General features: G+C 35.9%; 1 protein-coding gene across 2 annotated transcripts in view; it reads right to left on the minus strand.

Moving 5' to 3' along the window:
- The window catches only part of ADK (adenosine kinase), a 544,457-nt gene that overhangs the window by 150,067 nt on the left and 369,632 nt on the right, over positions 1-24,758 (minus strand). For both annotated transcript variants that reach the window (XM_005699227.3, XM_005699229.3), the window contains exon 7: positions 20,819-20,989. In XM_005699227.3, coding sequence (XP_005699284.1) covers positions 20,819-20,989 — 171 coding nt within the window. The remainder of the gene's footprint in view (positions 1-20,818; positions 20,990-24,758) is intronic.

Genomic DNA, 24,758 nt, shown 5'->3' on the forward strand with positions numbered 1-24,758 from the left:
TTTTCAAAAAGTTGAGAGAAAAGTGATGATGATAAGCAAGTGACTGTGTAATAGCACTGATGACATTCTAAAAGGATTTTAGAATACAGATGTAGAACACAGGGCCTGATACAGAATCTTAATAAATAGTGGTCAAAATTGAAGGAAAATATTTAATCACCTAAAAATATTTTAAATGTGTCAAATATAGCCTAAAATAGCTAAAAGTTTAGTTTGGGGGATTCATATTTATGACCAATTCTTAAATCCTAAATCTTCCTAAGATCAAAAGTAATGATTAAAACAAAACAAAAAAACAGCAGTGACTAAGCAGGAAAATCGTATTTAAAAAGACAACCAGTCTATACAATTTGCAAAGATTCAAACTCCAAGCAACGGGGAAAAAAAAAAACCTCACCCGTTCATTTATTAAATGTTTAGTAAACGCATATTATTTGTTAGGCAGTAGGACTATAATAATGAACAGAAGTCTTCTGTGAATGAATATATTAGTGTAAAAGAAAATACATAAGCATGTAATTACTAAACTATGCAAGTGTTAAGAAAAATGTGTTATAATTACACACAAAATATCACTAAATCAAATTTTAAAAATGAGTAAGTGAATGGGGATGGAGGAGAAGGAAAGGAGAAGGTGAGGGAAGTAATGCAAGTTTTAATGGATAAGTAGAAGTTTGCCAGAAATAAATAGAGACATTAAAGATAAAGACAGAGGACTGAAAGATGAAAAAACATGAAGGCAAAAATTAAATGGTGCAGTCTGGAAAACCTGAGTAGTTAGGAAGTTCAGGAGAAAGAGGGATTTGCAGGAGAAAAGAAAATAAAGATAAAACTATTAATATATAATGAGGATTCATTCATATTCACTGAATGATTTTAGACAAGCAAAAATGAGATGTAAGTCTTTAAAGTCCATATCTTAAGAAATGATCATTTTTTAATTTACTGGATTATTTTTTATTGTGCTCAAATGATAGGCTGATAGGTGCTGAGTCAATTATATTCTTAATTCAGTTTAATTCTCGTAGCAACCAACTTTTTGAAATAAGCCTAGACTCTGACCCTTCTAATGAATTCTATTTGATAGCAGTGCCTTAAAAATAGTCAATAACCAAACATTAAAATAACTCCATTAGAAACAACATTCATGTATACAGCTGTTGTGAGTGAAAAGTATTCCAAATATGGACATTTAACAGAACCGTTTTAGAAACATCAAAGCTAGGAAATTACTGTTGATAACATACTATAGAACCTATTAAAAATTCCCCAATTATCCTCCTAATGTCAAACAAGAAAGCTACAGAAAAAATTCAAGCTGAGTTAAAAACAGACATTTAAAAAATTCTAAATATAATCGTAGGCTCCTTTATATGTCATATAAATTTAGCTTTTATTTACAAGTAAGTCAGTTTCATTATAATTTTAGTAATAATATTAAAATTCATTAAGTAAAAGTTTAAATATTAAGTCATTGCCTTTATATCATGGCATATCAGACAAATAATACTATAATAGTGACACATTTATAGAACAGTAACTAAAACATTCTTTGGCATTGCCTTTCTTCCAAGCCAGGCTTTAGCAATACATGAACCGTGAACATCCAGATGTTCAAGCTGGTTTTAGAAAAGGCAGAGGAACCAAGGATCAAATTGCCAACATCCACTGGATCATCAAAGAAGCAAGAGAGTTCCAGAAAAACATCTACTTCTGCTTTATTGACTATGTCAAAGCCTTTGACTGTGTGGATCACAATAAACTGTGGAAAATTCTGAAAGAGATGGGAATACCAGACCACCTGACCTGCCTCTTGAGAAACCTATATGCAGGTCAGGAAGCAACTGTTAGAACTGGACATGGAATAACAGACTGGTTCCAAATAGGAAAAGGAGTACGTCAAGGCTGTATATTGTCACCCTGTTTATTTAACTTATATGCAGAGTATATCATGAGAAACGCTGGGCTGGAAGAAGCACAAGCTGGAATCAAGATTGCTAGGAGAAATATCAATAACCTCAGATATGTAGATGACACCACCCTTATGGCAGAAAGTGAAGAGGAACTAAAAAAGCCTCTTGATGAAAGTGAAAAAGTTGGCTTAAAGCTCAACATTCAGAAAACGAAGATCATGGCATCCGGTCCCATCACTTAATGGGAAACAGATGGGGAAACAGGGGAAATAGTGTCAGACTTTATTTCTGGGGGCTCCAAAATCAATGCAGATGGTGACTGCAGCCATGAAATTAAAAGATGCTTACTGCTTGGAAGGAAAGTTATGACCTACCTAGATAGCATATTCAAAAGTAGAGACATTACTTTGCTGACGAAGGTCTATCTAGTCAAGGCTATGGTTTTTCCAGTGGTCATGTATGGATGTGAGAGTTGGACTGTGAAGAAAGCTGAGGGCCAAAAAATTGATGCTTTTAAACTGTGGTATTGGAGAAGACTCTTGAGAGTCCCTTGGACTGCAAGGAGATCCAACCCGTCCATCCTACAGGAGACTAGTCCTGGGTGTTCACTGGAAGAACTGATGCTAAGGCTGAAACTCCAATACTTTGGCCACCTCATATGAAGACTTGACTCATTGGAAAAGACCCTGATGCTGGAAGGGATTGGGGGCAGGAGGAGAAGGGGATGAAAGAGGATGAGACAGCTGGAAGGCATCATCGACTCGATGGACATGAGTTTGGGTGAACTATGGGAGTTGGTGATGGACAGGGAGGCCTGGCGTGCTGCAATTCATGGGGTCGCAAAGAGTCAGAAACGACTGAGCGACTGAACTGAACTAAAACATTCAAATAAAAAGTAACTGGGTTCATGTTTGGGAACGCATGTAAGAATTAAAGATTTTAAAATTAAAAAAAAAAAAAGTAACTGAAATTCTGAGTAACACAGAAAAGCATTACTGTATAAAATGTGATCATCTCCATAGCAATTCAAATCATTTCAAATCACAGGATTTTTTTTTTTTTTAACAAACTATGAGTTTAGGAATGATTGAAAGACCTTTCATCCTTACAGAGGCAATGCAGTTTGGTGATGAGAGGGAAATGAAGGGAGCAAGTATGTTGGTGGGGATCAGAAAGAAAAAAGAGGAAAGGAGGAAAGGAAGGAAAAGATGCACAGAGCTTACAGTTAAATAGCTTTTGGCTCTTTCAAAATCCTTCCCACAGCCCATCTTTACAACATGCCACTGACGTTAGAAGACTCCCTTGTGCTACAGTAAATCTCATTTTTTTCCACATGAGTTAAATATATCAGAAAGACCCTGAGGAGAAAGTTACATCTAGGAGCTAAGCAGTATTACAATGCCACAGCATCATCTTAATTGAAATTTCATTATCCTTAACAGAAAATAAATCAGAATCTTATAAGAACACTGTATGTTTTAATTTTTATGAAAGGGTTATTTATCTTCTCTGAAACATCATTTCCTACTTTCCTGGACTGACCTTATAATAACCTTAGATTCTGTCTGTATCTTAGGCACCTCTCACTTTCTTTGCTTATATTGATAGAAAAGAGACAGGAATGGAAAAACCTATATGAACAGTCAGAGGAAGGTGACTTCCATCTTTTATTGGAAGAAACTAGGCACTTTTGTATACTTAAAAGGGTAGGATTACCATTTTAGATACAGCCTTATTTCCCACATTCATGTTGGAAATACCTTAATCTGAGGAAAGAAAAGACCATCTCTTACATTGTCAGAATATGGATCTGGTGACAACCTGGCTCTCTGAAAGTGTTTAGAAATCATGTTATCTTAAAGAATTAGATTTTATAAAAAGATACAAGAACTCAAAAAGGAATTCTTTGAGGATAAAATGTGCACAGACTTGAGAGAGAAAGGAAATTCTCCCCCCAATTAAAAATAATACCTTTATAAACAAAGTATTCTAACCAAACAGAGACTACGTGGATGAAGATGAATGCATGCTGCTGCTGCTGCTAAGTCGCTTCAGTCGTGTCCAACTCTGTGCGACCCCAGAGACGGCAGCCCACCAGGCTCCCTCGTCCCTGAGATTCTCCACGCAAGAACACTGGAGTGGGTTGCCATTCCCTTCTCCAATGCATGAAAGTGAAAAGTGAAAGTGAAGTTGCTCAGCCTTTCTGACTCTTAGCAACCCAATGGACTGCAGTGCACCAGGCTCCTCCATCCATGGGATTTTCCAGGTAAGAGTACTGGAGTGGGGTGCCATTGCCTTCTCCTATGTATGCATGTATAGCACTTATTATATTTGGTGCACATGACTTAAAGATTTACACAGATTTTCATACTGAAATAGCAAATGACGTCTTTGCACAGACACTGACAGAATACTTCAGATAAGACAGAGTTTACAAAAAATTATTTACAATCAAAACTATTCCTGTTTTCCAATTCTTAATTTTTATAATGCAATTTAAAAAAGAATAAAAAAATAAAAAAGAATCAATGACTATTAGAAAGACTGTTGTTTAGTCGCTAAGTCATGTCTGACCCTTTGTGACCTCATGGACTATGCCTGCAAGGCTCCTCTTGTCCATGGGATTTCCCAGGCAAAATTACTGGAGTGGGTAGCCATTTCCTTCTCCAGGGATCTTCCTGACCCAGGGATCAAACCTGTGTCTCCTACATTGGCAGGTGGATTTTTTTTTTAAACCAGTGAGCCAGTGAGCCACCAGGGAAGCCCATTAGAAAGATTAAGAAGAATTTAACGGTGTAAACAATAAATGTCAATAAAGATCTCCTCCTTTCCCAGCGAAATATATAAAAAAAGAAAGTTAGCCTATTCTACCTAGTTTAGTAAAAAAAATGATCAGGATTTACTTACACGGTGCTATAGCCATTATTCAAGCTTAGAAAACATGGATTCAAATAACAAAAGTCAGTTTTACACTTTTTTCAGTGTCCTGATGCCTCAAGTAGCCTTCCTGTTTTTGGCTGCACATCACTGACATAATATGATTTAAGAGCTGGTAAGCCACAACAAAAAAAACTACAACAAAAAAGTGCAGAGCTGTGTTTATTGTTTTATAATTCATTGATTAATAAAATATTTTTTTAAGTTAAATCATCACTTACAAAAGAGAGTCATTTCAATTTTCCTGGTCTGCACTAGATTTTTAATATACTGAATCCTCTGTAGGATCAATAGGTTTAAAATGGACTTCCCTGCAAGAAAATGTACAGTGTGGGAATATTGCCAGCAAAAGGATGGATAGAACAGAGTAACATATAATCTTTATAAATAGAAATCATCTGTAAGATTCAAAACACTAGGTCTATGAGTTGGAGTTTTATCTAAAATGTAGCATTCACAATATCTATGAAATAATTAAACTGAATTCTTCTGCCCAATTTTCTAGCTGTACTTCATTATTGAAACTCTATCTTAAAGCACACTGTACCGGTAATGTGACGTTTCACTGTGGAATTAAGTGGTAACTCTTGACAAAGCAGTTATTATCATGAGATAATTGACCTTATTTGAGAGTTAAGTATCCTGAAGCAAAGTTGAGGGTACTTAATCCTGGCAGGTTAATTATCCAGTGATTACAGAGACTTGAAAGGTATTATTCTTAAGAACACTCTGCAAGATGACACTATTTAAAAAAAAAACCCTTAATTTAATAAAAATGAAAACAAGAAGAAAATCAAGTTCTTTAGTCATGTACTGCTAGATAATGACTACAAAGCAGACTGCATTAGCAGGCACCAATGAATATAATTACCTGCATGCAGAATGTCCTTCGTTAAGCTGATTACATGTGACTCTAGGTAACAAATGGCTGTGGCTGAAGGGAAATGCTTTAAACTTTGAAGATATCAGAAAAAAACTAAAATACAAACATTATATAATTTATATTTTAAAACTATCTTAACAAGAACAACCAATAAATTCAGGTGTGCAGTTTAAAAGTACAAAAGTCAATTTAACAGATTATCAATATTTTTAATTAAGGTACCACAGAAATTTATCGCTATCAATTTCTAAAAGTAAATCACACAAATCAAAATTACAATCAGATAATGAGATGCTACATTATACCAACAGTATGCTACTGCAAAAAAAAAAAAAAAAAGGAAAATAACAAGTGCTAGCAAGGTTGTAGAGAAACAATAACCCTTGTGCATTGCTAGTGGGTATGTAAAACAGTGTACCTGCTGGGAAAAACAATTTGGTGGTTCCTCAAAAACTTAAAAGGAGAATTATTAGCATATGACCTAGAAATTCCACTTCCACATATCCAAAAAACCTGAAAGCAGGGACTTGAACAGACACTTGTATAACAGCGTTCACAGCAGTATTATTAACAAAAGTCAAAAGGTAAAAACAAACTGAATATCCATTCACAGATGAATAAATAGACAAAAGGGAAACTCTGATACAACACTGATGAACTTTGAAAATATGACGTTAAATGAAATAAGCTGGACAGACAACTAAGGTATGATCCCACTTTTTGAGGCACCTAGAGCAGTCAAATTCATAGGAAAGACAGCAGAAACGTGATAACCCAGCACTGGCAGTAAAGAGGAATTAGCAGTTATTGTTTAATGAGTACAAAGCTACTGTACTGGAAAGGTGAAAAAGTTCTGTGATGACTGCCCACCACTGACAGTGTACTTAAAATCAATGAATTATACACCCAAAAGCAGTAAATTTGTTACGCATTTTTTACCATGATAGAAGGAAAAAAACCGTCACATCAGTTAATACTTTATACTTTCTTTTTATCATATTAATGGAGCCCTGGTATTTTTGTGATCACTTTTACTTTGTTTCAGAATGAGCTCAACCAAATATTTTCAGATATCCCTTAGAGAAGAATATTCTTTACCCAGGGCATATCAAACAGAGAAAAGAAATAGTACAGGTAAAAGAAGGGGGAAAATCTAGCTTATAAAGCACTATAGTCGAGCCTATTAACAATGAAAAAGACTATCGAAAGTTAATGTTTGGGACTGTTAATATTCTAGATTTCAGAACAAAGACTTGCAGATTTATAGCAAAACTGGTTAGTGTTACTGAATATCCGAATGTTAAGATTCATTAGAAAATGAATCCATGGTTTTTGAAAAAAACATTCTTAGGTTATAAGAAAAAATTTGAAAGATCACCTAGTATTTCTATATAAATCCCTCACTTTACCTATCAGGAGAGGAAAGAACAGTGGTTGGCTAATCAGCAAATTGATTAAATTTAAAATTTTTAATTGAAAAAATCTATAAACATTTTCTTAATATATAAAGATACATCATTTGTTAATATTTAAAGTAGGGTCAAGGATTTCAGTGTATATGTTGACTGATACTCCAGAGTCTACCTTACAGAATCAGATCCACAATTCTTAGTTCATGGATTCCACTTTTAGTTTCTTTAAAGCAGAATCAAAACTTGAAGACTTCTATGAAACACCCCTGAATGCAAACATTTATGGGTTCTTCGTCCTTTACTCTTTCAAACTTTGCATGCTCACACCTAATTCAAGAAGCTTTTAAAAAATTATTAATTTAGTTTTGGCGCCACAGGCTCCGTTCCTGTGTGCAGGCTTTCTCTAGATCTGATATGGGCTTCTCTTGTTTCAGAGCAAAGGCTAGAGGTATATGAGCTTCAGCAGTTGCAGCAAGTGAGCTCAGTAGTTGTGGTACATGGGCTTAGCTGCCTCGTGGCTTATGGAATCTTCCTGGACCAGCAATCAAACATTGGCAGGTGGATTAACTATTGGACCACCAGGGAAGTCCTCAAGAACAATTTTTTAAAGCAATTTGTCTTTATTGAGTTTTGTACCTGAACTTAATTCATTAAACTAATTCACATTCAAATCATGAACTCCTTATTGCCAAATTCAGATTTAAATTGAAGAAAGTGGGGAAAACCAGTAGACCATTCAGGTATGACCTAAATCAAATCCCTTATGACTATACAGTGGAAGTGAGAAATAGATTTAAGGGACTAAATCTGATAGACAGAGTGCCTGATAAACTATGGACGGAGGTTCGTGACACTGTATATGAGACAGGAATCAAGACCATCCCCAAGAAAAAGAAATGCAAAAAAGCAACATGGCTGTCTGGGGAGGCCTTACAAATAGCTGTGAAAAGAAGAGAAGCGAAAAGCAAAGGAGAAAAGGAAAGATAGGCCCATTTGAATGCAGAGTTCCAAAGAATAGCAAGGAGAGATAAGAAAGCATTCCTCAGCAATCAACGCAAAGAAACAGAGGAAAACAATAGAATGGGAAAGACTAGAGATCTTAGCATCAGCAGCAGAGATCTCTTTAAGAAAATGAGAGATACCAAGGGAACATTTCATTCAAAGATGGGCTCAATAATATTTAACTTATATGCAGAGTACATCATGAGAAATGCTGGGCTGGAGGAAGCACAGTGGCTGACTTTATTTCTGGGGCTCCAAAATCACTGCAGATGGTGATTGCAGCCATGAAATTAAAAGATGCTTACTCCTTGGAAGGAAAGTTAGGACCAACCTAGATAGCATATTCAAAAGCAGAGACATTACTTTGCCAACAAAGGTCCGTCTAGTCAAGGCTATGGTTTTTCCAGTAGTCACGTACTGATGTGAGAGTTGGACTGTAAAGAAGGCTGAGCACCGAAGAAGTGATGCTTTTGAACTGCGGTGTTGGAGAAGACTCTTGAGAGTCCCTTGGACTGCAAGGAAATCCAACCAATCCATCCTAAAGGAGATCAGTCCTGGTTGTTCACTGGAAGGATTGATGTTGAAGCTGAAACTCCAATACTTTGGCCGCCTCATGCGAAGAGTTGACTCATTGGAAAAGACTCTGATGCTGGGAGGGATTGGGGGCAGGAGGGGAAGGGGACGACAGAGGATGCTGGATGGGATCACCAACTCAATGGACATGAGTTTGAGTAGACTCCAGGAGTTGGTGATGGACAGGGAGGCCTGGCGTGCTGCAATTCATGAGGTCACAAAGAGTCAGAGACGACTGAGCGACTGAACTGAACCGAACTATATTTTATAACTGCATAAAAATAATTCTTAGAAACAAATAAACTGACTCTTGATCAGAAAAAAAAATTTGTAGGGAAAAAAAAGCTGGTCGATCAGAAAATCGTCTAATAGCTTAACATGTTTTCCTCATTCACCTGGCACTACGTATGATGTTTTAACAGTGGAATGGAGAGTGCATGTTTTTCAAGAAAGTCAGTTAAGTGAAACTTGAGAGGCAGAGTAGCAGTACTCCAAAGGACGCCTTCAACAGTACATACCAAGACCTCAGTACAGCTGACGCTTGAACAAGACTGCTTGAACTGTGCAGGGTTCCACTCAGGGGCAGATTCTTTTCAATAGTAAATACTGGACCACTACTCGATATGCCTTTGCTTGGAACCCTGGGTACAGTAGAACCATTAGGGTGGGGAGCCAACCATAAATTATAAGCAGAATTTTTATTGCCTTTACAGGTGGCACCCCTAACCCTTGTGTTTTTCAGAGGTCAACGGTACTTACTATGAATCAAGCCAAAACTTTATGTGCATCAGAAAACCAGCCACAGTACTGATATGCAAATTAAATGATGATTATTGTGGATGCCCAATGTAATTTTAAAAAGTATTATTTCATGATAAAGTATGATAATTTAAAATAATCTGTCCAAATTAAAAGTCAGGACTATCAAAATACTCCTCCTCTGACTTGATACTGCCCTTCAAATACAAGGGATCTTCTATAGAAATAACAGAAATTTGGTACATGGTGAACCAGACAAAAAACTGGCAATTCATTTTTGAGGGGAGATACCTCAATTTCCTTCACCTATTTCATGCCTTCATTTTAACATTGATTCTTTAGAGCTTTTCATTTGAACAACTCAAGGTTAATTTTCTCCATTTTTAAACTTATGTAACCAGCATCAAACAGTACGTATATTTTCAAAACAGCTTTATAAGATATAATTCAAATATAATTATCTGCACAAATTAAAGTACCTAATGTTTTGAAACAAGCGTGAAATCCTGAAACCAAAACCACAATCAAGATAGGAATAAATTCATCATGTCCATTTGTGATCACTGCCTTACAGCCTAACTCCTTTCCAAGCAACCATGAATCTACAAATTTTGAATTTTCTAGAATTTAAATGGAATCATACAGAATGTACTTTTTGTCTGGCAGCTCATCTTTCACTCAGCATAAATATTCAGATTGTGTTGGTGTAAGTATATTCATCTGTGTTAGTGTATGTATAAATATATTTCTTTTATATAGTAGTATTCTACTGCATAGATATATCACAATTTATCTAGTCACCAGTTAATGAACACTAAATTGCTTCCAGACTGAATATAATAAAAATTCCTATAAGCATTTGTGTATGTGTCTATATGCACATATACTTTCACTTCTCCTGGGTGAATACCAAGGAATAATACAGCTAGGTCAAATGGTGGGTATCTATCTAACTTTGTAAGAAACCATTTTTTCAAAGTAGTTGTACCACTTTACATTTTCATCAGCAGTATCTGACAGTTCAACTAGCTCGTGCAAATATTTGGCATGGTCAAACTTTTAAATGTTGAACACTTGAATAGCTACAGTATGCTGTATTCAGTTGTATTTTGTATGGATTGAAGTTTACTTTTTTGGATACGGATATTCAAGTGGTTATAGTATAATTTGTTAAAAAGACTATTCTCTATAGAATGGCTTCTGAAATTTTGAAAAAAAATCAATTGTTGGTCTAATGGATCTATTTGCCTATCTTTATTCTATTTTAGCATTTCTATCAAGGAGTATTTATTTTGATACAGTTTCTTAATTATTTTTAATTGAAGGATAATTGCTTTACAATATTGCTTTGCTTTCTATCATTTATCAATATGAATCAGCTACAGATATACACATGTTCCCTCCCTCTTGAGGAAAGTGAAAGAGGAGAGTGAAGAAGCTAACTTAAAACTCAACCTTCAAAAAACTAAGATCATGGCATCCAGTTCCATCACTTCATGGCAAATAGATGGGAAAACAATGGAAACAGTGACAGACTTTATTTTCTTGGGTTCCAAAATCACTGCAGATGATGGCTGAAATTAAAAGATGCTTGCTCCTTGGAAGAAAAGCTGTGACCAAACTAGACAGCATAATAAAAAGCAGAGATATTACTTTGCTGATAAAGATCCATCTATATGTTTTAGTTTTTCCAGTAGTCATGTATGGATGTGAGAGTTGGACTAAAAAGAAAGCTGAGCGCTGAAGGACTGATGCTTCTGAACTGTGGTGGTGGAGAAGATGCTTGAGAGTCCCTCGGACTGCAAGGAGATCAAACCAGTCCATCCTAAAGGAAATCAGTCCTGAATATTCATTGGAAGGACTGATGCTGAAGCTGAAACTCCAATACTTTGGCCACCTGATGCGAAGAACTGACTTACAGGAAAAGACCCTGATGCTGGGAAGACTGAAGGCAGGAGGAGAAGCGGACAACAGAGGATGAAGTGGTTGGATGGCATCACCGACTCAATGGACATGAGTTTGAGCAAGCTCCAGGAGCTGGTGATGGACAGGGAAGCCTGGTGTGCTGCAGTCCATGGGGTCACAAAGACTCAGACATGACTGAGCAGCTTAAGTGAACTGAACCCCCCTCTAGAATCTATCTCCCACCTCCCACCCAGCCCACCTCTCTAGATTGTCACAGAGCACCAGTCTGAGCTCCCAGAGTCATACAGCAAATTCCAACTGGCTAACTATAGTAGTACAACTGGTAGTGTGTACGTTTTCATGCTACTCTCTCCATTTGTCATACACTCTCCCTTCTAGTGTCCAGAAGTCTGTTCTCTGTCTACAGCTCCACTGCTGCCCTGCAAATAGGTTTGTCAGTATCATCTTATGTGTTCCAGATACATGCATTAATAAATGATATTTGTTTTTCTCTTTCTGACTTACTTTACTCTATATGATAGGCTCTAGGTTCATCCACCTCATTAGAACTGACTCAAATGCATTCCTTTCTATGGCTGAGTAATATTCATATATATATATACATACACACACACACACCACAGTTTCCTTACCCATTCATTTGTTGATGGATATCTAGGTTGCTTCCATGACCTAGCTACTGTAAACAGTGTTGCAATGAACACTGAAATACATGTGTGTTTTTCCATTTATGGTTTTCTCAGGGTATATGCCCATAGTGGGATTATTAGATCATATGGTAGTTTTATTCCCAGTGTTTTAAGGAATATCCATATTGTCCTCCATAGAGGCTGTATCAATATACATTCCCACCAACAGTTTAAGAGGGTTCCCTTTTCTTCACATCCTCTCTAGCATTTAATGTCTGTAGATTTTTTAATAATGGAAATTCTGACTGATGTGAGGTGGTATCTAATTATAGTTTTGATTTGCATTTCTCTAATAAAAAGAAATGTTGAGCATCTTTTCATGTGTTTATTAGCCTTCTCTATGTCTTTGGAGAAATGTCTGTTTAAGTCTTCTGCCTACTTTTTGATTGAGTTGTCTGTTTTCTGGCATTGAGTTGCATGAGTTGCTTGTATATTTGGGGGATCTTCTCTCAGTTGTTTCATTTGCTATTATTTACTCCCATTCTGAGGGTTGTCTTTTCACCTTGTTTATAGCTTCCTTTGTTGCGCAAAAGCTTTAAATTATATAGGTCCCACTTGTTTATTTGTTTTTAATTCCCATAATTCTAGGAGGTGGGTCACAGAGGATCCTGCTGCGATTTATGTCATAGGTGTTCTGCCTATGTTTTCCTCTAAGAGTTTTATAGTTTCTGGTCTAAAACTTAAGTTTTTAATCCATTTTGAGTTTATTTTTGTGTACAGTGTTAGGAAGTGTTCTAATTTCATTGTTGCACATATAGCTATCCAGATAAAAACCATGTGATAATCTTAACAGATGCAGAAAAAGCTCTGAGCAAAATTCAGCACCTATTTATGATTAAAAACTCTTCAAAAATGGGCAGAGGGGGACCTACCTCAACATAATAAAGGCAATGTATGATAAACCCACAGCAAACATTATTCTCAATGGTGAAACACTAAAAGCACTTCCTCTAAGATCAGGAACAAGACACTGATCCTGATCAGTGTCCACTCTTGCCACTATTATTCACCATAATTTTGGAAGTTCTAGCCAAGGCAGTCAGAGAAGAAAAATAAATTAAAGGAACCCAGGTTGGGAAAGAAGAAGTAAAACTCTGTTTGCAGATGACACAATATGACTATACATAGAAAAACCAAAAGATAATGTCAGAAAAGTCGTGGGATACAAAATCAATACACAGAAATCACTTGCATTCCTATAGACTAATAATAAAAAATCAGAAGGAGAAATTAAGGAATCAATTCCATTTACCACTGCAACAAAAAAGAATAAAATACCTAGGAATAAACTTAGTTAAAAAGACAAAAGAGCTGTATACAGAAAACTGTAAGACACTGATGAAAGAAACCAAAGATGATATAAACAAATGGAGAGATATCCATGTATCCATGTTCTTCCAATATTGATTGGAAGAATCAATATTGTGAAAATGACAATACTACCAAAAGGAATCTACAGAATCAATGCAATCCCTATTAAATTACCAATGGCATTTTTTTTACAGAATTAGAACAAAAAATTTCAGAATTCATAAGGAAACACAAAAGACCCCAAAGAGCCAAAGCAAGCTTGAGAAAGAATGGACCTAGAGGAATCAACCTTCCTAACTTCAGACTATACTACAAAGCTACAGTCAAGACAGTATGGTACTGGAACAAAAACAGAAAGATGGACCAAAAGAACCAGACTGAAAGCCCAGAGATAAACCCACACACTTATGGGCACCTTATCTTTGACAAAGGAGGCAAGAATATACAATGGAGAGAAGATAATCTCTTCAATAAGGGATGCTAGGAATATGCCTGTCCTTAGGCAAGTGCCACATTGTGTTGACTACTGCAGCTTTCTAAGTCCTGACACCATGTAGTGCAGGTGCTCTGACTTTTTTTCAATCCTGTGTGACTATTCAGTCCAATGTTTTTCCACATTAATTTTAGAATAAGCTTGTTAACATCTACAAAACAAACAAAAAAACCTACTGGGATTTTAAATTAAATTATGCTGAATCCATAGACAAATTTGAGAACTCACATCTTCACAATTGACTCTTAAAATCCACAGAGGCCTTCTCTCTCCACTTACTTAGCTCTTTAATTTTTCTGAACAATATTTTGTAGTAACTGGTATACAGGTGTTACATATCTTTTAATTTATCCCAAAGTATGTTATACATCTTTTTGGTAATGGAAATAGTGATTAAAAATTTCTATTTCTGACTGTTTGCTGTTACTGTAATAGAAACATAACTGCTATTTGTGTGTTTATCTTATATCCCACAACCTTGCTGAACTCATTTTTATTTCTAAAATCTCTTTGTAGATTTCATAGGATTTCTATAAAGACAAGCATTATGTTTAATAATAATTTTTTTCTTTCTAATCTGGATATTTTTCATATGTTATTAGCATTGGCTAAAACATATATGACAATGCTGAATAGAAGTGGAGAGAGCAAACATCCTTGCTTTGTCCCTGATATTAGAGAAAAGTACTCAGTTTTTAATCATTTAAGTATGATGTTAGCTGTATATTTTTTGTGAATGTTTCATATTGAGTTGAAGAAGGTCCCTTCTAAGTACTATGAGGGCTTTTTAATCAGGGATGGATGTTGGATTTTGACATATCTTTTTTTATGTATCTATTAAGATGGTAATGCTTTTTATTTTTACTAAGTTGAATTATATTGATCAGTAAATCAACTGAATATTCCTGGTCACAATGAAGTATCCTTTTTATGTATTATTGGATTGGGTTTTCTAAAATTGGGGTGGGGTGGCAATCTCAAAATCCAAATCCATTCTAGAAAAAAGCCCTTAGTATTCTGAATATGAATAGAAGGAAACTTCATAGCAATACAGGAGACCATATGCATGTTGGGATAATATTGTTATAAGGGAGAAAAGAAGACATATTTTAGACTAATTTTGCCCCAGAGATGTTCTGAGTACTCTATCTGAAGCCCATGAATTATGATAAGGGTCTCTATTCTAGCTAGTAAAATAAGGATAGTTACAGGCTCTCTGTGCACTCTGAAGATTATGCCCTAGGATCTTCTCAAGTGTTGTTTTTTTTCCTCAGCCTTCATTAGTTTCCTCACAGCTGATCAGCACTCAGGCTCAAAGACTTGGGTGGGACTCCGCAAACCTCCTGTGTTCTTTGTCTATGTGCTCTTTCCTTTTTGGTACTATGAACTGCAAACTCGCTGGCTAGCTGTTAGGTTTCCCAAACCTGCAGCTCCATTTCCTCAACTGAAAGAGACTGTTGAATTCTACGTGGGTTCTCCTCTGCAATGAACTGGGAACCCTCTCCAAGTGGTAAGCTGGGTTAATCAAAGGGCACACATCCTATGAAAAAAATGGCACTAGGGAGAAAATAAGAGCCAAGTGTATTTAGTTTTGGCTAGATACTGGCATTTTGAGAATGTATATTAAACACAGTAGATTTGGGGGAGAGGTTTGAGGGATAAAGAGGTAGGGGTAAGGACAAAGCAATCCTGAATGCATACCCTCAGAAATATATTTTACACTTCACTGCAATTTATAAGTTAGATGTCCCCTTTCTTCCCTAGAGAACTGAAGATAGTTTATTATTACTAGAATATTTGAGGAAAACAAAGAAAGATGAGATCAAAGAGATAAACTTTATAATACCATATTTTTTATAATCAAATATGATATCATTTTTATTTATCCTTATTAAATTTCATCACTTAACTGCTATTTCTAATCTATTAAAACTGTTGGAAGTCTAATTTTGACATTCAATTTATTTGATAATTTATTAACATGTTCCATTATTTGCATTCTCTATATCTGCATTATCCACAAACACAAGTTTATCTGAGTCACTTACAGTTTTACCTGAGCAAAGCATATCAGTATTAATTTGTCAGAAGAATTTTTTGAGACTGGTTCAATAATTATCAAATATGTGAAACTGCACTATATCCAATTTTCATTATTCTATAATCCATATTATGACAAATCATCTCAAATATACTATATACATCACTGCTTATTGGACTGTCATAACAAGTACTACATATCTACTGAAATGAATTCATATGAAGAGCAATCATATCAGAAAAGTTAAAGTCATTCTGACATGATTTGGAGTTCTATTGTTGTGTTGTTAGGTTGTTGTGTTTGGCCCTTTGCGACCCCACCGACTATAGCCTGCCAGGTTCCTCTGTCCATGGGATTTTCCAGGCAAGAATACTGGAGTGGGTTGCCATTTCCTTCTCCAGAAAATCTTCCCAACCCAGGAATCAAGCCTGCATCTCCTGCATTGCAGGCAGATTATTTACTACTGAGCAACCAGGGAAGCCCTTTTGGAGCCATGTGGTAGCTTGTAATTTGACTACTTCCTCTTCTAGGTTAGGAAAAATAATTTCCCTAATAAGCTATACTAAGTTCTAGTCAAACTTTAAAGTTTACTGATTTGTAGAATCAATTTCTAAACTGTGATAAAATGTACATAATGTAGTAAAATTTTACCATTTAAACAATTTTAAGTGTTAAATTAACTGACATTATATTCACAATGTTCTGCTATCATCTCCACTATCCATTTACAGAAGTTTTCTGTCATCCCAAACAGGGCTTTGTACTCATTAAATAATAACTAATTCCCCTTTCCCCTCAGTACCTGGTAACCACTGTTTTGCTATCTTTCTCTATGAGTTTTTCTATTTCAAATACTTCATTTCAGAGGAGTTCTTATAGGAAAATCCAATATGTGTCTGCTTGTATCAGTTCAGTTCAGTTCAGTCACTCAGTCGTGTCTGACTCTTTGCGACCCCATGAATCGCAGCACGCCAGGCCTCCCAGTCTATCACCAACTCCCAGAGTTCACTCAGATTCACGTCCATCAAGTCAGTGATGCCATCCAGCCATCTCATCCACTGTCGTCCCGTTCTTCTCCTGCCCTCAATCCCTCCCAGCATCTTTTCCAATGAGTCAACTCTTCTCATGAGGTGGCCAAAGTACTGGAGTTTCAGCTTTAGCATCATTCCTTCCAAAAAAATCCCAGGGCTGATCTCCTTCAGAATGGACTGGTTGGATCTCCTTGCAGTCCAAGGGACCCTCAAGAGTCTTCTCCAACACCACAGTTCAAAAGCTTCAATCCTTCGGCGCTCAGCCTTCTTCACAGTCCAACTCTCACAGCCATACATGACCACAGGAAAAACCATAGCCTTGACTAGATGAACCTTAGTCGACAAAGTAATGTCTCTGCTTTTCCATATGCTGTCTAGGTTGGTCAAAACTTTTCTTCCAAGAAGTAAGCATCTCTTAATTTCATGGCTGCAGTCACCATCTAAGGTGATTTTGGAGCCCAAGAAAATAAAGTCTGACACCGTTTCCACTGTTTCCCCATCTATTTTCCATGAAGTGATGGGACCGGATGCCATGATCTTCATTTTCTGAATGCTGAGCTTTAAGCCAACTTTTTCACTCTCCTCTTTCATCAAGAGGCTTTTTAGTTCCTCTTCACTTTCTGCCATAAGGGTCTGCTTGTATAGGTAGGGCTAATTTCACTTAACATAAGTGTCTTCAAGGTTCATTCAGATTTTATCATGTATCAGGTAAAAGATTTTATTTATTTATTTATTCTGTATTTTACCAGAATCCATTCCTTTTAAAGACTGAATAGTATTCCACTGTATTTAATATATCACATTTATCTATTCATCCATTGAAAAACATCTAGTTTGCTTCCAACTTGTGGCTACTGTGAACAATGCTGATAAACCCTGGTGTAAAAGCATTTGAATCCCTGCTTTGAAGTTGTTTTTTTTTTTTTTTTAATACCTATAAATGGAATTGTTGGGTCATAATGTAATAGTAAAAACAAAAACTATGGCATCTGGTCCCATCACTTCATGGCAAATAGACAGGGAAACAATGCAAGCAGTGACAGCCTACTTTCTTGTGCTCCAAATCACTGTGGATGGTGACCGCAGTCATGAAATGAAAAGATGTTTGCTCTCCAGAAGAAAAGCAATGACAAACCTAGACAGCATATTAAAAAGCAGAGACGGTGCTTTGCTTACTTTGCCTACAAAGGTCTATCTAGTCAAAGCTATGGTTTTCCCAGAGTCATGTATGGATGTGATAGCTAGACAATAAAAAAGGCTGAGCGCTGAAGAACTGATGCCTTCGAACTGTGATGCTGGAGAAGATTTTTGAGAGTCCCCTGGACAGCAAGGAGATCAAACCAGTCAATCCTAAACGAAATCAACCCTGAATAGTCATTAGAAGGACTGATGCTGAAGCTGAAGCTCCAATACTTTGGCTACCTGATGAGAAGAGCCAAGTCATTGGAAAAGACCCTGACGCTGGGAAAGACCGAAGGCAGGAGAGAACAACAGAGGATGAGATGTCTGGATGGCATCACCGACTCAATGGACATGAGTCTGAGTGAACTTCAGGAGATGGTGAAGGACAGGGAAGCCTGGCATGGTGTAGTCCATGAGGTCGCACAGAGTTGGACACGACTGAGTGACTGAGCGACAACAGTGGTGATAACCCCGCTTAACTTTTTGAGGAGCATCAAATCGCTTTTCACAGCAGCCGCATCATTCACATTCCCAGCAACTATGCACAAGGGTTTCCATTTCTCAGCATTCTTGGCAATACTTGCTATTTTCCATTTTTTGACAATAGCCATCCAAAAGGGTGCCAAGTAGTATCTCATTTTGGTTTCATTTGCATTTCTCTAATGATTAGTGATGGTGAGCATCTTTTCATGTGTGCTTACTGCCAGTCTGTATGTCTTCTCTGAAGCAATGTTTAAGTCCTTTGATCATTTTTAAATGGGATTGTTTCCTGTGTCGAGATATATTTGAGTTGCTAAGATATACATTCTGGACATTAATCCCTTATCAGATGTATTTATTTTCTTCCATCCGTGGGTTGTCTTTCACTTTCTTGATAGTGTCCTTTGATGCACAAAAGTTTTTAATTTTAATGAAGTACAATTGCTTTTTCTGTTGATTGCACTTTTGAAGTTTTTTTAAACAATAAAGAACATTTTGATATTATCGGCATTTTCTGCAAAACTAATCATTCTTAGGCCTCTATTCTTTTTTATTCTCCTATGTCTCAGTCAAATTTTCAGCACTGCTCCTTCATTCTATAAATGCTTTCCATCATTTTTACATATGTTTTACAAATGTGAGCTCCTATTAAACAGTTTTCTGTGTGTTCTATAGTGCTTTTTATTTTTATTAAGGCTCCTCTTCATTTTCCTTTTAATTAAGGTCATTTGAGATTCTAAAGTCATAACTGAATTTTTGCTGGTATTCAATCCTCTCAAGTTTTCTTTATTTTCCAAATCTCATTCTTTAGAATGACATTTATCTTTTTTAAAACTTTTAAAGTTTATCTTCTTAAAGTCTAAGTATTGCCATTCTACTGTTTCTGACTATAAAGGACTCTGGATTCAAGTGTCAATTTCTCCCAGGCACTCTCAGACTACTATACTAATGACCAATTCTTTAACGTTATTTAAAGAGTCTAGAATAGCACTTTTCTGAAGAGCTTCCTGTACCTAGAAAATAACATTGACAATACGGAAAATCTAAAACACAGATTTCAGTCAAATGAGACCTCTAGCAGATACCTAGGAGATTAAGGTTTTTACCACTATTTCTTGCCATTATGTCAGTTTGTTAATCATTAAGAATGTAGCATGTCCTTCAATTGGTTAAGGGCCCTTAGAAGATATTCACACCATATGATTTCCACACCAATAACCCACAAGTTATTTCCAGGTCAAATTTTATGTTATTCTAGGCAGACAATATAGTTATTTTATTTAGATATAAAATTGGTGAATATAATAAAACTAAGTTAGAATCACAGAATCTGAATCAGAATGGACTTCTGAGGTAATTCACACAACTTCACACATTCATAAAAGAAAGATATAGCAAAAGTCTCCTTTTTTTCTATTTCAAGGATTTTTACAAGTATTTATGGATTTTTATAGTTTACAGGTAAGACAGAAGGTATGAATATTAAATAAGAAAAACATTTTGTTTTCACTATATTGGAATGAAAGAAATTATAATCTTGATAAAAAAATAAAAGCTATAAAATTTAAATGAAATTTCCTTTTATCACCTTCAAATGTAACAGACAATATTAGCAAAAATAATACTATAAATAAACACATTTGACTACAAATTACAATATATAACCATATAGTCATAATTTATTAAACTGACTCAAGACCTTGAAAATGTACTTAACTTCATAAAACATTTATTTCAGCTACATATCACTTATCTTAATCCATGAAAATATCAAACGAAAACATGATTTTACAGGTCAGAAAACAGTTTACGTTAAGGGCTAAGGATTGGGGAAGGCTTGACTGACAAAGAAGATGAAAATATTTTTTATCTTGCTTATGCTTACAAGTCATATAACAGGTATACATTTGCAAAAGCTCACAGAAATGTTATAGGAGCTCATAGGAATGATTATAAACCTGAACAACCAAATTTTTAAAAAGACTAATTGCTTATTATGTAAGGAATTAGTATATTCCAAAGGAAATACTGAAAATAATGAACTAGAGTGGACCGAACTGAGGCCATTTTACTGTGTAATTCTCAAGTGTACTTCTGCAGTTGTTTAAGTTTTTATTTATGTATTTCTAAACACATACACAAACAGAATCCAAAAGCAAGGTACTTTTATTTAAAAAATTACTCACCACTTCATTTCCAAAAAGTATGTCAACAAAAGGCATAACTTTCATCAATGATTCCTTGTAGAACTGACTAATAAATGGTGCAGACAGATTCAAAGTGAAAATTCTGTTGTTTTCAGAAGCATGGTGAGCCACTTTTAAAACTGACTCTGGAGAAACTGTGAGGAAAAAACCCTGGGTAAAGAAAAAAAGGAGAAATTAGAAAAGCTATCTCCACAGAATCATTCTCAGTGAGAATACAAGAAATCTATACAAAATACAGATGAAACACAAGCTGGAATCAAGACTGCAAGGAGAAATATAAACAACCTCACACATGCAGATGATATCACTCTGATGGCAGAAACTGAAAAGGAACTAAAGAGCCTCTTGATGAGGGTGAAAGAGGAGAGTGAAAAAGCTGGCTTAAAACTCAACATTCAACTGATGGCACTTCATAGCAAGTAACAGATTTTTTGTCCTGGGCTCCAAAATCACTGTGGACGGTGATTGCAGCCTTGAAATTAAAAGATGCTCCTTGGAAGGAAAGTTATGACAAACCTGGACAGCATATTAAAAACAAGAGACATCACTTTGTCAACAAAAGTCTGTATAGTCCAAGCTATAGTTTTTTCAGTAGTCATGAATAGATCTGAGAGTTGGACCATAGATAAGGCTGAGCGCCAAAGAACTGATGCTTTCAAATTGTGGTGCTAGAGAAGACTCGTGAGAGTCCCACAGAATGCAAGGAGATCAAATCAGTTAATCCTAAAGGTAATTAATCTTGAACATTCATTGGAAGGACTAATGTTGAAGCTGAAGCTTGAATACTTGGCCACCTTATGTGACGAGCTGATTCACTGGAAAAGACCCTGATGCTGGGAAAGATTGAAGGGAAAAGGAGAAAGGATTGGCAGAGGATGAAATGGTTAGGCAGCATTACCAACTCATTGGACACTATCTAAGCAAACTCCACAAGACAGTGAAGGACAGGTGAGCCTGGCATGCTGCAGCCCACGGGGGTCACAAAGAATTGGATATGACTGAGCAACTTAACAACACCAACAACATACATGATACAAAAGCCTCTACAAGTGAAAGTGAAAGTGTGAGTCACTCAGTCGTGTCTGACTCTTTGCAACCCCCATGGACTATACAGTCTTGGAATTCTCCAGGCCAAACTACCGGAGTGGATAGATGTTGCCTTCTACACAACCCAGGGACTGAACCCAGGTCTCCCTTACTGCAGGCAAATTTTTTTACCAGCTGAGCCACAAGGGAAGCCCAGCCTCTACAATGTAAACCTTAAAAATGCAATTAAAAAATGCAAAGCAGGAAACTATAGCATTTGATCAGGAGAAAAGTTTATCATCTGAGTACTGTATGCTTATTATGTGCCATTTCATTAGAGAAGAGTTTTGGAGAAGGTGATGGCACCCCACTCCAGTATTCTTGCCTGGAAAATCCCATGGACAGAGGAGCCTGGTAGGCTGCAGTCCGTGGGGTCACGAAGAGTCGGACACGACTGAGCGACTTCACTTTCACTTTTCACTTTCACGCATTGGAGAAGGAAATGGCAACCCACTCCAGTGTTCTTGCCTGGAGAATCCTAGGGACGGGGGAACCTGGTGGGCTGCCGTCTATGGGGTCGCACAGAGTTGGACACGACTGAAGCGACTTAGCAGCAGCAGCAGCAACCTTAAGTTACAAAAGAGCTATTGAAATGCTCACTTATAATTGAGAGACTAACTACGTCCCTCTTGCAAACTCAAAAAGTTTAAAGAGAAAATAAGATTTTGAACATTAAAAAATCAACTTTCTGGCAGAAGTCATGTGTAGTGGGGTATATTTTTGAAGAGTATCTTTCCCTTAAAAATCTTGAAGTATTTAGAGAGAACTTTATAATTATCTCTTACTAAAGTATTGCTAATAAAATTATAAGAAATATGTTCTCCAATCAAAATAACACAAAACTTTTTCATCATTTAAAATTCTAATGCATTCATTCTTTACTGATAGTCAACTGTTTAGAAAGGTAACATCATTTATTATTAGGTACTATCATTTAATCTTTTCATCTTCATTTTTTAACCAAATACCATGTCACTTGCGAACTACGAGCATTCAAGCTGCTTTGCTATTTTTGTCACTTGGAGAATTAAGATGAACAGTGTATATAGCATCTTGTCTCCATAGTAATATGGATGTATTTGCTCTTTAGTCTTTCATTTAATGAGGAGAGTTTAAAACTCTCCCCTCCTCCTAACTCTCCCCAAACTGTTTCAGCATGAAATAAAAACCTCCCAGAGTTAGCACTCTGCCAGCTGTGGATTAACCACAGACAGGCATAGAATGGTCTACATAAATAGTAACCTGGTCAAATAATTAGGCTTCTCACCAACTTCAGACTGAAAATTTGATCTGTGCTAAAATACATCTGATTGTAATTTAAGGTACAGAACAGTATGCCCCTGGAGTCTAAATGTGGCCTCATTCCAAATGTGTATATGTTGTATGTGTGTTTAACTTTAAAATGCAACATAAGAGCATGTGATGTGGACAGCAGAACTTCCACTTTGTCCATTTTACAAAGAATATACAAAAAAAGGTCAGTTTTTAATTGAGGCAAATTCACAATTTAAATTAATTCCATTTTTTGAATTGTTTCTTGTTTCTCTTTAAGTAAATATTTAGTATTTGAGCAATTATGGATTTGTGCTCTGTTAGAGTGCAAAGACCTAAAATTGATGCCAACCATAATTTTTCTTTCTTGATTTATATCCATTGCTAAGCCACATGTTTCAGAGTATAGTATCAACAAAAATAAAAACAGTGCCAGTATAAATTTTTTTTTAAGTAACAGGTTTTTAATAAAAACAGACCAATAGTTTAGAGAGCTATAGTTTAGAAAAACACTCTATAGAATTAACAAAACTTATGTAATATTCTAATTAGGAATTTCAGTCAGCACAAGTTAGCCATGCTACTCTTTGGCCATAAGAACAATGAAAAGCAAAGTAGATCCTAACTCTTAGAGACTGGTTAATATTAATCAGAATTGAGGGTGAAGTGAGGCAATTTTATCCATTAAAATGAAAACTGAAGCAGAACAAAAAGGCAGGAGGAAAAGGAATGGGGAAAGCCTAAGACAGAGCCAAAGAACCATTTTTTATCAGAGGCAGACATAAAATTTGGAAATCCCAAGTATGCAGATTTGTCAGTCAGCCACTCTGAGGATTTCTCAGGGTAGCTTAAATATGGGGGAGTGTAAGGAACTGAAGTGTTTAAAATACTAAAAGAAAAGAAAAGAAACTGCTCATTTAAAATCACATCAAAAATAACATACTTAGAAATAAACTTAACCAAGGAGGTGAAAAAGCTATACTCTGAAAACTATAAAACACTGATGAAGGAAAATGAAAGATAATATACACACAATAAAGGAAAGATATTCCATGTTCATGGAATAGAAGAATTAAAATGATTAAAATGTCCACATTACTAAAAGCAATCTATAGAATCATTGCAATCTTGATCAGATAACTCAAAGCATCTTGTACAGAGCAAGAACAAATAATCCTAAAATTTACATGGAATTATAAAAGACCCCAAATTGGCAAAGCAATCTTGAGAAAGAAGAAGAGAGCTGGAAGAATCATGTTCCCTGACTTCAGACTACACTACAAAGCTACAGTCATCAAAACTATATAGTACTGGCACAGAAAGAGAAACAGATCAATGGAAAGGAATAGAGGGCCCAAAAGAAACTCATGCATTGCGTTTAATTAATCTATGAGAAAGGAGGCAAGGATAAACAACGGAGAAAAGACAGTCTTTTCAATGACCGGTGCTGGCAAAATTGGACAGCTATGTGCAGAAAAAAGAAATTAGTACATACTCAAACATCATACACAAAAATACACTCAATGTATTAAACACCTAACACCTAAATGTAAGACTGGAT

The sequence above is a fragment of the Capra hircus genome, chromosome 28 (genome assembly GCF_001704415.2).
Source record: "Capra hircus breed San Clemente chromosome 28, ASM170441v1, whole genome shotgun sequence".
Classification (NCBI taxonomy): domain Eukaryota; kingdom Metazoa; phylum Chordata; class Mammalia; order Artiodactyla; family Bovidae; genus Capra; species Capra hircus.